At 43.8% G+C, this 14,918-nt stretch overlaps 1 protein-coding gene across 1 annotated transcript in view; it reads left to right on the top strand.

Moving 5' to 3' along the window:
- LOC137385022 (C-type lectin BjL-like) overlaps nucleotides 1-14,918 on the top strand; it is a 41,614-nt gene that overhangs the window by 14,953 nt on the left and 11,743 nt on the right. Inside the window, exon 3 of the mRNA XM_068059762.1 lies at nucleotides 9,933-10,010. Coding sequence (XP_067915863.1) covers nucleotides 9,933-10,010 — 78 coding nt within the window. The remainder of the gene's footprint in view (nucleotides 1-9,932; nucleotides 10,011-14,918) is intronic.

Here is a 14,918-nt window from a genome sequence, read left to right as displayed (position 1 = left end):
TGCAGGTGGCAGCGTTCCCATGTATGTGCTGCCCTTGTCCTTCTAGTTGGTAGAGGTTGCGGGTTTGGAAGGTGCTGTCTAAGGACCCTTGGTGCATTGCTGCAGTGCATCTTGTAGATGGTACACACTGCTGTCACTGTGCGTCGGTGGTGGAGGGAGTGAATGTTTGTAGATGGGGTGCCAATCAAGCGGGCTGCTTTGTCCTGGATGGTGTCGAGCTTCTTGAGTGTTGTTGGGGCTGCACACATCCAGGCAAGTGGAGAGTATTCCATCACACACTTGACTTGTGCCTTGTAGATGGTGGACAGGCTTTAGGGAATCAGGAGGTGACTTACACGCCTCAGGATTCCTAGCCTCTGACCTGCTCTTGCAGCCACGGTATTTATATGGCTACTCCAGTTCTGTTTCTCGTCAATGGTAGCCCCGAGGATGTTGATAGTGGGGGAATTCAGCGATGGTAATGCCGTTGAATGTCAAGGGGAGATGGTTAGATTCTCTCTTGTTGGAGATGGTCATTGCCTGGCACTTGTGTGGCGCGAATGTTACTTGCCACTTGTCAGCCCAAGACTGGATATTGTCCAGGTCTTGCTGCATTTCTACACGGACTGCTTCAGTATCTGAGGAGTTACGAATGGTGCTGAACATTGTGCAATCATCAGCGAACATCCCCGCTTCTGACCTTGTGATTTAAGGAAGGTCATTGATGAAGCCGCTGAAGATGGTTGGGCCTAGGACACTACCCTGAGGAACTCCTGCAGTGATGTCCTGGAGCTCAGATGATTGACCTCCAACAACCGCAGCCATCTTCCTTTGCGCCAGGTGTGACTCCAGCCAGCGGAGGGTTTTCCCCCTGATTCCCATTGGCTCCAGTTTTGCTAGGGCTCCTTGATGTCATACTCGATCAAATGCTGCCTTGATGTCAAGGGCAGTCACTCTCACCTCACCTCTTGAGTTCAGCTCTTTTGTCCATGTTTGAACCAAGGCTGTAATGAGGTCAGGAGCTGAGTGGGCCTGGCGAAACCCAAACTGAACGTCACTGAGCAGGTTGTTGCTAAGCAAGTGCCGCTTGATGGCACTGTTAATGACACCTTCCATCGCTTTACTGATGATTGAGAGTAGGCTAATGGGGCGGTAGTTGGCCGGGTTGGATTTGTCCTGCTTTTTGTGTACAGGACATACCTGGGCAATTTTCCACATTGCAGGGTAGATGCCAGTGTTGTAGCTGTACTGGAACAGCTTGGCTAGGGGCGCGGCAAGTTCTGGAGCACAGGTCTTCAGTACTATTGCTGGAATATTATCAGGGCCCATAGCTTTTGCAGTATCCAGTGCCTTCAGTCGTTTCTTGATATCACGTGGAGTGAATCGAATTGGCTGAAGTCTGGCATCTGTGATACTGGGGATTTCAGGAGGAGGCCGAGATGGATCATCAACTCGGCACTTCTGGCTGAAGATTGTTGCAAATGCTTCAGCCTTATCTTTCGCACTGATGTGCTGGGCGCCCCCATCATTGAGGATGGGGATATTTGGGGAGCCACCTCCTCCAGTTAGTTGTTTAATTGTCCACCACCATTCTCGCCTGGATGGGGCAGGACTGCAGAGCTTAGATCTGATCCGTTGGTTATGGGATCGGTGAGCTCTGTCTATCGCATTGCTGCTTACGCAGTTTGGCATACAAGTAGTCCTGGGTTGTAGCTTCACCAGGTACATCTGCAGCAGGCAGATTGGTGAGGACGATGTCGAGTATGTTCTTCCCTCGTGTTGGTTCCCCCCACCACCTGCCGCAGACCCAGTCTAGCAGCTATGTCCTTTAGGACTCGGCCAGCTCGGTCAGTAGTGGTGCTGCCGAGCCACTCTTGGTGATAGACATTGAAGTCCCCCACCCAGAGTTCATTTTGTGCCCTTGCCACCCTTAGTGCTTCCTTCAAGTGGTGTTCAACATGGAGGACTACTGAGTCATCAGCTGAGGGAGGGCGGTAGGTGGTAATCAGTAGGAGGTTACCTTGCCCATGTTTGACCTGATGCCATGAGACTTCATGGGGTCCTGAGTTGATGTTGAGGACTCCCAGGGAAACTCCCACCCTACTGTATACCTCTGTGCCACCACCTCAGCTGGGTCTGTCCTGCCGGTGGGACAGGACATACCTGGGGATGGTGATGGCAGTCTGGGACATTGGCTGTAAGGTATGATTCCGTGAGTATGACTATGTCAGGCTGTTGCTTGACTAGTCTGTGGGACAGCTCTCCCAACTTTGGCACAAGCCCCCAGATATCATTGAGGAGGACTTTGCAGGGGCGACAGGGCTGGGTTTGCCGTTGTCGTTTCTGGTGCCGAGGTCGATGCCGTGTGGTCCGTCCGGTTTCATTCCTTTTTACAGACTTTGTAGCGTTTAGGTACAACTGAGTGACTTGCTAGGCCTCCCAGACTTTCAGATCGTAAACAAGGAGTCAATGGATCTGAAAATGTCAATGCGAGTTGCAATTGCTAACATCTGGAAACAAAACCCAGGTGATTCTGCTGTCACCAGACTTGTGGGCTCTGCAGATTGAAAAAGCAAATGACTACTGACTTTTACTTCTGGATAAATTCTACAGATTTTGAGAAATCTGCAGGCTGTAAGGAAAAGCAGAAGACAAAGACAGATGGCAAAGATGGCAGCCTCGGAAGAGGGGAGGAGAGAGAGAGAGATAGAGAGAGAGAGAGGGAACACCTCCTCTCTGAACACTGACACAACGAAAGGCGGCAAAGACTTGAACAAAATTTGAAAGTCGTGGTTTGCAGAGAAGAAAAGACAAACAGGATCACCAGAAATCACCGTATTCACGGATATCAAGGTTGAACGTGCTCGGAAAAAGTGAGCGGAGAGGACATTGATTTTGTGAAGGACTGGGAGGTCCAATGCAATGCAACTGAGAGGAGTTTGGGACTTTTAGCTGCAAGGATGTCATTTCAAGGGAGGACTGTGTAACATATAAACGTGGTGTGGGGTTTTCAAATGTTTTTAATAAATGAAGGAAAAATGCCTTTCTCTGTAGTTTGGAGTATTAACTACTTACAAAGTGCTGTTTAATTAATGGTGATTTTTCATTTAGTTGTTCTAATGAAAGTCTTAAAATGTGAAATCTTGTCAGGTAATTCATTAAATTGGTCTGAGTAGTTCATATATCGTGTTTTAAAGTTAATGGTCTCACTGAGGTTCTAATAACCCACCATTCACCTAATGGGAGCAGCTACAACACTCAAGAAGCTCAACATCAACCACAACAACAAAAACTTGCATTTATATTATGCCTTTAATGTGAGAAAACATCGTAACACGCTTCACTGGAGTGTTAGGAAACAAAATTTGATGCCAAGACACACAAATGACTCTATGACTCGAAAGAGATATTAGGACGGATGGCCAAAAGCTTGGTTAAAGAGGTAGATTATAAAGAGTGTCTTAAAGGAAAAGAGAGGTACAGAGGCAGCTAAGGCATGGCTGCCAATAATGGAGCGATTAAAATCGACGATGCGCAGGAGGCCAGAACTGGAGGAACACAGATATCTCAAAGCGTTGTAGGTCTGGGGGAGATTACAGAGATACTGAGGGACAAAGTCATCGTGAAATTCAAAAACAAAGATAAGAATTGTAAAATCGAGGCATTTCTGTAATGGGAGAGAATGTAGGTAAGCGAGCACATGGGTGATGGGTGAGTGGTATTTGACGTGAGTTTGAATATGGGCAGCAGAGTTTTGGATGAGGTAGAAAACTGGAGGAGTTCAAACATGGAGTTCAGGGAAAGATGGGTCTGGATTTGTGAAGTGACAACACATTCAAGAGCTTTGGAGAGTAAAGGGAGATTGCAGATGGGGTGCTAGTTTGCAAGGGATTTTCAGAGAGGGCTGATGATCGCATATTTGAAGGGGAGGGGGACAGTACCTGAGGAGAAGGACCTATTAACAATATCAGCTGACATGGGGGTCGTTAAGAGGAGATGGATGGTCAGCTGTTTCATGGGAATAGAATTGAGGGAGGAAGAGGTGGGTCTCATGGACAAGATGAGCTCAGAGATGGCACACGGGGAGATAGGAGAGAAACTAGACAAAGATGAGAGTTCAGGGTTAGGGCAGGGAGAACCTTAGAGGAAGTTTAGCCAGGTGGTCTAGGGGAAGGGAGGGTCAGCTGAACGGATGATATCAATCTTAGTGACAAAGAAATCCATGAGCTCCTCACACTTGTTATTGGAGATGAGGGTGCAGGGGACAGGGGCTTGAAAAATGGTTTGTATAGAAAAGAAGCCGGGGTTATCTTTGCATTTCAGGATGATCCTGAAATAGTGAGCAGTTTTAGCAGAGGAGAACAGGACCTAATAGTGTTTTATGTGCTTCAACCAAATCCAAACATCATGCAGGACAAAGTAGTACTATTGCTTTTATTATTAAAGTAGTATGATTGTTCAGTACCCCTGCTACTGTAATCAATATCCACCCACTCCACCATCAGCACATTGTGATTACAGTGATCTACAGGATGCAGCAACACACTAGGGCCACTTCAACAGTATCTCCATCCCCTGTGGCCTTTACCACTGAAAAGGACACAAACAGCATTGTTGTGGGACATCGCCTCCAAGTTCCTCTCAAGTCTCACAAACCATCCTGATTTTTACATATACCTCCATTTCTTCATAGTCATTGCATCAATACCTTGCAATTCTCTACCTACTCCATTATGGGAGCACCATCACCACATGCTCAAGTAGAAGGCCCACCACCACCTTTCCAGGGCAAGTAGGGATGGGCAATAAATGCAACCATGCTTGCAATGCCCACATTCTGAGAACAGATTAAAAAAATATGTCCCTTTCCATGATCGGGAATCAAATCTGGAATTTCAGTTCCAGCTAATCGCCTTACGCAATCGATTGGCCAGATCTGGTTTGCCTTTAAGCAGTGACTGAAAGTCCAGCATGGACATGATGGACCAAATGGCCTCCTTCGGTGCCATAAGTTTTTCTATATTTCTAATTCTACATCTTCTGTTAAAGAACAAGTGAGAACCGAGGAATGAAAAGTGAGAACTGAGGAATGAAAAGTGAGAACTGAGGAATGAAAAGTGAGAACTGAGGAATGAAAAGTGAAAACTGAGGAATGAAAAGTGAGAACTGAGGAATGAAAAGTGAAAACTGAGGAATGAAAAGTGAGAACTGAGGAATGAAAAGTGAGAACTGAGGAATGAAAAGTGAGAACTGAGGAATGAAAAGTGAGAACTGAGGAATGAAAAGTGAAAACTGAGGAATGAAAAGTGAGAACTGAGGAATGAAAAGTGAAAACTGAGGAATGAAAAGTGAAAACTGAGGAATGAAAAGTGAGAACTGAGGAATGAAAAGTGAGAACTGAGGAATGAAAAGTGAAAACTGAGGAATGGAAAGTGAGAACTGAGGAATGAAAAGTGAGAACTGAGAAATGAAAAGTGAAAACTGAGGAATGAAAAGTGAGAACTGAGGAATGAAAAGTGAAAACTGAGGAATGAAAAGTGAAAACTGAAAAATGAAAAGTGAGAACTGAGGAATGAAAAGTGAGAACTGAGGAATGAAAGTAAATTTTCTATCTAGTGTCAGTCAGTTAGTCAGTGATGTCACCCTCCTCAGCTGTCCTGTTCAGGAACATTAGAGTGTGGAGATTTTCCAGCACTTTATCCACCCACTCTGCAGTTGATAGCTTTCTTTATTTTGAGGTATTCCTCCACATTATTATCGATGATGCCTAAGTTGGTATCATCTGGAAATTCAACAGCATACCTCAAATATTTGAGTCCAAATTTCTGCTGCTTCGCATCTCTGCCAATCCGATAAATTGCCCTTTACCCCTACCCTCTGTTTCCTATTTTACAACCATCTTTCAATCTATTCTCCTCCTTGTCCCTGCCTCCACACACCATGACCTTTGTCATCATTCATTATCAAAGGCCATTTGAAAAGCCATGTTTCCACATCTATTGTGTTCCCTTTGATGACTCCTTCTGTTACTTTGTCAATTGCTTTTCTCAGCCAATCCCATGAGTTTGTATCAAAAGAAAGATAAAGCCTGAGTTAAAAGCCTGTTGGTGTTATTAGTGGGACAAATGTTTAATACATTCCTCTCTCTGTAATTTTAGCACAGGAGATAATCAATTTAATTGGATCAAGACCTCAATGACAGCAGTGGATAATGGATTGTGATAGGCACAGGTCCAGTGTTATTGGATATTTCAGTGCCAAAGTGTGAAGTTGTGGGAATTATGTGGAAAAGGTTAAGCAAAGCTCATGGGGAGCTGACTGGACAGTTTCTAAGCTGATTTAAAAAGTCCAAGACTGACCTTCATCTGGTGTACTAACAACAGTTAATTTGCATAAGATTATTCTACGTAGCTCACCTCCTTCTGTTATCACATGGTTGTCAGTTTGTTTATTTTTCCACTGTAACTAGCATTTTTTTATTCATTCGCATGATTTGGGCATTGCTGGCATGGCCAGACTTTTCTGTCCATCCCTCGTTGCCTTGAGAATGAGGCGATACAGTTTTTGACACATCTGAGTGTTTTGCTAAGCCATCTCTGAGGTCAATTCAGGGTCAACCATGTTAGTGAGGGGCTAGAGTCACAAATAGGCCAGACTAGGTAAGCACATGAGGCTTCCTTCCCTAAAAGACTTTATTGAATCAGCTGAGTTTTTATGACAATCCAATAGCTTCACGGTCATTTTTACTGAGACCAGCTTTTTATTTCCACTACTCAACCTCGCCCATCATATATCAATGACATAGCTCCTTGTGGGGGCTAAATGTCTTTTAGCAGGATCATGGAACTTGGTGATCTCCATCTGGAGTCTTCCCCCGTCAGGAGTGATTGCTATCCTCCTGGAGCCACTGCGCAGGAATCCGCACCTCCTTCAGTACAGCTCATCAGGCTGGTGGAGGAGAAGCACTGGTTCCAAGGTGACCAGAGTCAGGGATGTTCTGGATGGTGGAGGAATAGGCTGGATGTTGTGGGAAGAACTGACACAACGTGCATCCTTGATTAGCTTCCAGCTCGGGGCCAAAGCCAGACAGAATCTTAAAAATGTGGTACTCTTCCCTGACTGTACACAAGGTGCTGAGGTAGCTAGGGCAGGTGCAGTGCTCCCGTTAGAGCTGGACTGCATTCAGACAGGATTTCTCATCGGTGCCAGGTCCCGAAACCTTCCTTGGGATCTTCAGCACCACAACCTGAGCCATCTCTCGGAAATTCCCTTTGTGCCATTCAACTCTGCATGGAGGGTATTCCTGTACAGGCTGCCCTTGCGTGCTGTTCTTTTCCTCACCCTCATTGGTCATTCGGACACGCCATAGCGCTCTGTCCTGCTGTGTCGAGGAGGCGGGTGTTCGCAGTGGGAGGCACTCTATATAGGAGTCCTCCCATTGTCTATTGGTAACTTGGCCTGGAGGGTGTTGCATGCGGCAGTCCTGTGCAATAGATGGTTAAGTTGATTCATGGCCTGTAATTTCTGTTACCAGGAGCAGATTGTGTTTCATATTTATACCAAACGCACAAGGTTACAGCCCATTTGACTATCTGAGGGGGCTGCTCTCAAATTCTGGCTGCACTCCAGTTCCACATTCCTGACCTTTGGCAACCTGGTACACAGAAGAGGCAGATCAGAGGACCTCCTCGTGGGATTGTTCCTGAGCCTGGCCAAGGTTGCCATCAACAGGTCCGGGCAGCAGGCGGTTGGGGAAGGTCATTCGGCCGACCTGCCTGCCTCTCTTCTCCAGTTACCGCCTTGCCTGTGTGTCCCTGGAGAAGGAGCATGCGGTGACTGCTGTTACACTTGAAGGCTCTGTGACTGGGGAGGGGAAACAGGGGGACTGGACTGCATCAACAGCCCAAGAAATGTTATTTTAATTTTAATTTTTAAGTTTCCTTTCAATTTTTGGGTTTTTGTTACTGACACTTAATGGTGCCCCTACATTAGGGGTACTTAGTTCCTCCCTTTTGGGCTAACCGGAAGCTTATTAAGTTTTTAAAAAGAGGTATAAAAATGACATTATTAACCGGCAGTCATTCTCTGAACCATTTATCAGTAAAGTAGCAAACTTGTGATTCTACCCAGTCTGTTCAGCAACATGTGAAACTCATAGGATGGACTGGACAATACGTCAGGGAGATTTTTCAAAATACTTAAATGAAGGTACTGTGCAGAATGGATGGAGGGGCTGCTCCTGATGTGCTGATTGGAAAGTTATTCCAATATTTCAATAACATTTCTCACTGTCTTCAGGGTTATTGGGCCATAGGAAAATGTATAATAATCCAAAGATACCACCCTGCTGTCTTCAGAAAAGTTGACATGAGAAGCATATAACTGATGGTGGGACAAAATCGAATGAATATCCTACCATCTATGGGGAAGCTGTAGTTTAGCTCCCTGTGCACCTTACTGGCATCAAGGGAAGATGGTAGCATAGTGGTACCGTCACTGAACTAGTAATCTAGAGGCTTAGGGTAATACCCTGGGGATACGGGTTCAAATTCCATCACAGCTGCTGGTGGAATTTAAATTCAATTAATTAATAAATGCAGTTAATTAATTAAAAATTTGGAATTAAAAGCTAGTCTCAGAAAAAGTGCTATGAAACTATCAATGAATGTCATAAAAAAACCATCTGGTTCAGTAATGCCCTTTAGGGAAGGAAATCTGCGCTCCTTACCTGATCTGGTCTATGTGTGACTCCAGACCCACAGCAATTTGGTTGATGTTTAACTGCCTTCTGAAATGACCTAGCAAGCCAATCAGTTGTCAGGAGCAATTAGACAAGCACTACAAATACTGGCCTTACCAGTGATGCTCACATCCCATGAAACAAATCAAAAAAATCATGTAACTCAGTGGTCTCTCTGATAGAAGTGGACTTGCTGTGATGTCTGCCTACACCTCCCAGCTAGTATCAGTGAAGATTGCTACAGCCTTTGGTTTTTATGTGACGGATTCATTTCAGTCCCTGGGAGACACACTTTGGCTGTGAGCCAATGTACTGAGCACCAGTGTTGTCTTCAAAATGTCAGAAACTGACTTCTCCCTAAAATGAGGCACACAACATGTAAGGCTTATGTACATAGCTTCAAGGCCCATGCTGGCTTCTTGCCCCCTCTCCATTCCAGGTCCAGGTCTCATTATTCCATCATGGATTCTCTCCCACACCACCTATTGGTTCTGTGCCTGGAGAAACGTCAAGGAATTCTGTTATCTCAACATCCCTGAGTCGACTTTTCAAGAGACATCGACCCAGCTCCTTTATCAATGGTGATAATGATACCTAATTGACTTTTTTCTTTTTACAAATGGATAACAATCTCACTGCAGCCAGTGCATGAAGGAGACCTTCCGACATGATGTGAGACAGGGTGACATGATGGGGTGCAGTTTTATTACAAAAGGGATTGAATGGTATAAAAATCTTGATTTTGTAGCTGTTAGCTCTTTATTTTGGCAATTTCACCTGAATATAATCTTCACCAAATCCTCATTGATAATATTAATTAAATTTTGATATCATCAGTGCATTCTCTTACAGTCTGATTAATGGCGTCAAGAACCAACAATGCAATTTCCACTTCCCAGTGAGCAGTTACAGTGCCACGTTGTACAGACTCACATGCAGCTCACAAAATAGTCCCATGTCGTCAGCCTGTCCTGTTCTGAGATGTCAATCACTCATTGGTCAGCATAAATGTTGACATCATTACTGGTCCAGCCAATTGGATCTGATTTCAATAGTTTCAAGATTTGCGCTATTTTTATATATAAGCAGTAATACTCGAAACCTCATCGCATCAGACAACTGGGAGAGAGAGAGAGAGGTAGGAATGGGAGCAGGAAGTCCCCACCTTTAATTTGAAACCTTGAAACTGATGTATCTTTTTCTTGTATTTCAGGTTTGAGGAACTTCACTGCAGATATGTTGCTAGTAAAGGTTTTGCTGCTGAGTGCATTGCTTGCCAGTGCTGTGGCAGGTAGGGGCAAGTGATTCTAATATTATTACAAATATAGTACTGTTAATAATGAATAATGAAGAGTTGGAGTATAAGAGTAAGGAGCCTTACTGCAATTATAAAGGGCTTAGGTAAGACCACAGAATGGTTATGAAAAGAGTGCAGCATGAATAGAGTGCAAAAGTTGGGAATTAGGTGAGAGCAGGAATTTGGTGTAGCGGGGGAAGGAGGTGCTGCTTTTTGCCTCCAGTACTTGTATTGATCATGTAAGCTTGAGGCAATAAATATTTAAAACTTTTGTCCAGTGTTTTGGTGCTTCGTGCAAGTTAGAGTGTAGAAAAAAAAACTTACAGCAAATGAAAAAGTAGATATAAATAATATAAATAATCTGGACTAAGATATGGCAGAGCAGGTTGCATGACTGGACTGCAGCATGTGTGAGTTTGTGTACAGCATGACCCTGCCGAGCGAACACATCTATAGTTGCTGTCTCTGTCTCCAATCTCTGGCTCAGAGTCATTACGCTGGAGTGCAAGTTGGAGACACTCTAACACAGTATCTAGACAGTTTGCTCCAGACTTTGTGGAGAGAAGCAAGTTCAGAACGAGGTTGGTGTGACTGATAGTGTGCAGAGTAAGGGGAACCCAGGTGAGCTGGAGAATGAGGAACCTCAGAAATGGATCCGATCCAACTGTATGATATACTTGCAACCTGTGAGAATGATTGGGCGAACAATTGATAAACAGGAGTTATTAGAAAGGCTGGCTGTACTTAAAGTTGATCGCCAGAAGCAGATAGGATGCACTGAGGATGCTGAGGGAAGTAAGGATGGAAATTGCAGAGGTACTGGCCATAACCTTCCAATCCTCCTCATACAGGGGTGGTGCCTGAGGACTGGCAATTTGCAAATGTTATACCCTTGTTTAAAAAGGGCGTAAAATAAACCCAGCAACTACAAGCCAGTCAGTTAAACCCTGGTGGTGGGAAATCTTTTAGCACCAATAATCTGGGTTAAAATGAACAGAAATGTGGATTAAATAAGGAAAGACAGCAGAGGTTTGTTAAAGGTATATTGTGTTTAACTAACCTGATTGAGTTTTACTGATGAGGTAACAGAGAGGGTTGATGAGAGTAATGGGGTTTATGTTGTGTACATGGATTTCCAAAAGACATTTGATAAATTGCCACGTCATAGGATTGTCAGCAAATTTGAAGCCCATGGATTAAAAGGGCAGTGGCAACATGGAATCGAAGTTGGCTGAGTGAAGGAAATAGAGAGTAGTGGTGAACAGTTGTTTTACCGACTGGATGAAGGTATACAATGGGGATCTCCAGGGATTGGTATGAGGACCATTGTTTTTCTTGATATATATTAATGGCCTAGACTTAGTTGTACAAGGCATAATCTCAATCTGCAGATGACACAAAACTTGGAAGTATTGTAAACTGTGAGGAGGATAGTGATATGTTTCAAGAGGATATAGACAAGCTGGAGGAATGGGTGGACACATAGCAGACGAAATTTAAAACAGAGATGTCTGAAGTGATACTTTGGTTGGAAGAATGAGATAGTACAATCTAAAAATTACAATTCTGAAGGGGGTGCAGGAACAGAGGGTCCTGAGGATATTTGTACACAATTCATTGAAGGTAGCAGGGCAGGTTGAGAAAGTGGTTAAAAAAGGCATTTAGGATCCTGGGCTTTAGAAATAGAGGCATAAAACACAAAAGGAAGGAAGTTATGATGAACTTTTATAAGACAGTGGTTTGGCCTCAACTGGACTATTGTGTCCAATTCTGGGCACTGCACTTTAGAAAAGATGTGAAGGCTTCAGAGAGGGTGCAGAAAAGATTCACAAGAATGGTTCCATGGATGAGAGACTTCAGCTACCAGGATAGATTGGAGAAGTTGGGGTTGTTCTCCTTCGAGAAGGTTGAGAAGATTTGACAGAGGTCTTCAAAATTCTGAGGAATCTCGACAGGGTAAACAGGGAGAAACTGTCCCAAGGGTCGAGAACCAAAGGACACCAATTTATGGTGATAGGCAAAAGAAGCAATGACATGAGGAAAAACATTTTTATGCAGCAAGTGGTTACAATCTGGAATGCACTGCCTGTGAGTGTTGTGGAGGCAGATTCAATTACGGCTTTCAAAAGGGAATTAGCTAAGTACCTGAAGAGCAAAAAAAAAATGCTGGCTATGTGGAAAGGGTGGAGGAGTGGAACTGACAGAGTGGCTCTAGTGGAAAGCTGGCAAGGACAAGATGGGCTGAATGGCCTTTCAGTTCTGCAACCATTCTATGATTCTATAGTAAGGATAAAGACTGTTGGAGGGGCTGTGAAGATGTGGACCCTGGTACCTTTGAGCAGGAGGCTGTCCAAAAGGGAGGCAGGAGGAAGAGGAGCAAAACCCAATGTGGTAATTTTAGTTCCGAAGAAGGGTCACTGACCCGAAACGTTAACTCTGCTTCTCTTTCCACAGATGCTGCCAGACCTGCTGAGTGAATCCAGCATTTCTTGTTTTTGTTTCAGATTTCCAGCATCCGCAGTATTTTGCTTTTATTATATTATTGTGGTAATTTGAGTGGTAGTTTATTACATTCATCAATTAGCTGCTGTGGGTGGGCGGGGCAGGGTGCAGACAGCATCGTTTGTAATCAGGATGGAGAATCCCACGGGGTATGTTGCCTTCCTGGTGAGGGACATCTTGAACTGACTTGAAAGGATATTGGAGAGGAAGGGGAGGATCCAGTCATTGAAATCCACGTGAGGACCAGTGCATAGGCAAACAGTCTTGTTTGCAGAGTACCAGGAACTAGGATCTCAATTAAAGAAAAGGCCCTTCTGGATTATTACTAGAGCCATGTGTAAATTGGTGTTGGGATAAACAGATTAGGGAGGTGAACACGGGGTTGAAGGAATGGTATGGGAACGAGGGGTTCCATTTCATGTGACACTGGCAGCAGTACTGGGACAGGACAAAATTGTACTGTTGGACTTGCTCCATCTACACCGGACTGGAATCACGGTTCCAGCGGAAATGATAATAGGGCAGTCACAATAAATTAGTAAGTGAGGTGGACGGGGAGGTTAGGGTCCACAAAAAAAATTGGCAGAGTAAATTAATGATCAGATATTGTGCTTTAGACATTACAGGTAAAAGAAACTAAAAGATGTTAAGTAATTAAACCAGGAGCGAAAACTAAAAATGTGTGAGTACCGCATTAGAGCAGAAGCACAGGTAGGGTGTGTGGCTCAAATAAGCATTCTTTATATAAACATAGAGTATAAGAAACAAACTGAATGTATTGCGGGTGCAAATTCAACTTGGAGAGTATGATATGGTCACCATTACAGAGACATGACAGCACAGTGGTCAGGATTAGGAACTAAATATACCAATTTATAAGGTTGACAGAAAAGATCGGGAAAATGGAGCAGTCTTAATGTTTAAGGATGAACTCACTTATAAGTGAGGATATAATGAGTGGTAAGCAGGCACTGGTGACTTTATGAATAGAATTGAGAAACAGAAAAGGATTTAAATTGTCGTGAGAGTTTTGTAGAGGCCCCCGGTAACAGCTGTGAGGTGGTACATTGTATAAATGCTGAGATTAGACAAGCATGTAGCAAAGGCAGAGTGGTTTTAATTCATATAGATTGGGATAAGCAGCTCGCACATTTCAGCAAGATAGTGAATTTCCTGAGTGTGTGGGATAGTTTTCTGCAACAACAGGCAGAATTCTTGGTCCCACCCCACCCAAACCCTGGGAGTGAGCTGGAAGGTTGGGGGGGGGGGAACATAAAATCGAGTGGGAAGCAGGGGGGAAAATACAGAAGATCAGGGGGAGATGTTCAAAAAGAATTTAATGTGCTACAGCACAAGTTTATACTCTTAAGAGGCAAGATCTCTATTTCCCATAAGACAGCCATGGATAACTAAAGAGCTAAGGAACATCATAAAAATAAAAGTGAAAGCACACAAAAATGCAAAATTAGCACAGGCCCCTTAAAAACTGATGACTGATTTTCAATGAAAAAAAGAAATGGCGGACATGTTGGATAATTCCTTTGCATTTGTATTTCCAGTAGAGGAAGAGGTCAGCATGCCAAACATCCCAAGGAAACTAATATTGAATCAGGGACAGGGCTCACCCAAATTAACGTAAGCAAAATGACAGTAATGAAGAAAATAGCGGCACTAAAGTACTAAAGAGTGACAGATCCCCAGGACCAGATGGTTTCCATCCCAGGTTTTTGAAGGAAGTTGATGAGATCATTGCAGATGCTCGAACAAGAATCTTCCAAAGTTCTCTCGATTCATGAACCATTCCTTTAAATTGGAAAATTCTGCATGTCCCCCTACTATTTAAAAAAGGACACAGGGAAAGCAGTGAATTATAGACCAGTTCACCTAATATCGGTTGTCAGGAAATTACTAGTCTATAATTCAGGATCGGGGTGACTGAATACCTTGCAAAAGCAAAATACTGCAGATGCTGGAAATCTGAAATAAAAACAGAAAAACACTCAGCAGGTCAGGCCGTATCTGGGGAGAAACAGAGTTAACGTTTCAGGTCGATGACCTTTTCATAAATATAGTGATTAGTTGCGGCCCTAATACAGATTCTTGCAGGACACCACTAGTCACATTCTATCAAGTAGAGTCCTGCCCATTATCCAAACTCTCTGTCTCCTGCTGTTCAATTTCCAATTTTATAAAAAGGGTTTTGATGAAAGGTCATCGACTTGAAAAGTTAAATGTTTCCACAGATGTTGCCTGACCTGTTGAGTGTTTCCAGCATTTTCTGTTTTTATTATGGATTTGTAAAGGGTAGGTCATGCCTGACAAATCTGATCGAATTTTTTGAAGAGCTGACGAAAGTAGTGGGCAGGATGGATGTTATTTATATAGACTTCCAGAGGGCAT

The sequence above is a fragment of the Heterodontus francisci genome, chromosome 27 (assembly GCF_036365525.1).
Source record: "Heterodontus francisci isolate sHetFra1 chromosome 27, sHetFra1.hap1, whole genome shotgun sequence".
Taxonomy (NCBI): Eukaryota; Metazoa; Chordata; class Chondrichthyes; order Heterodontiformes; family Heterodontidae; genus Heterodontus; species Heterodontus francisci.
Note: the sequence above shows the minus strand (reverse complement) of the source record. Positions and strands in the feature narration are given on the sequence as shown.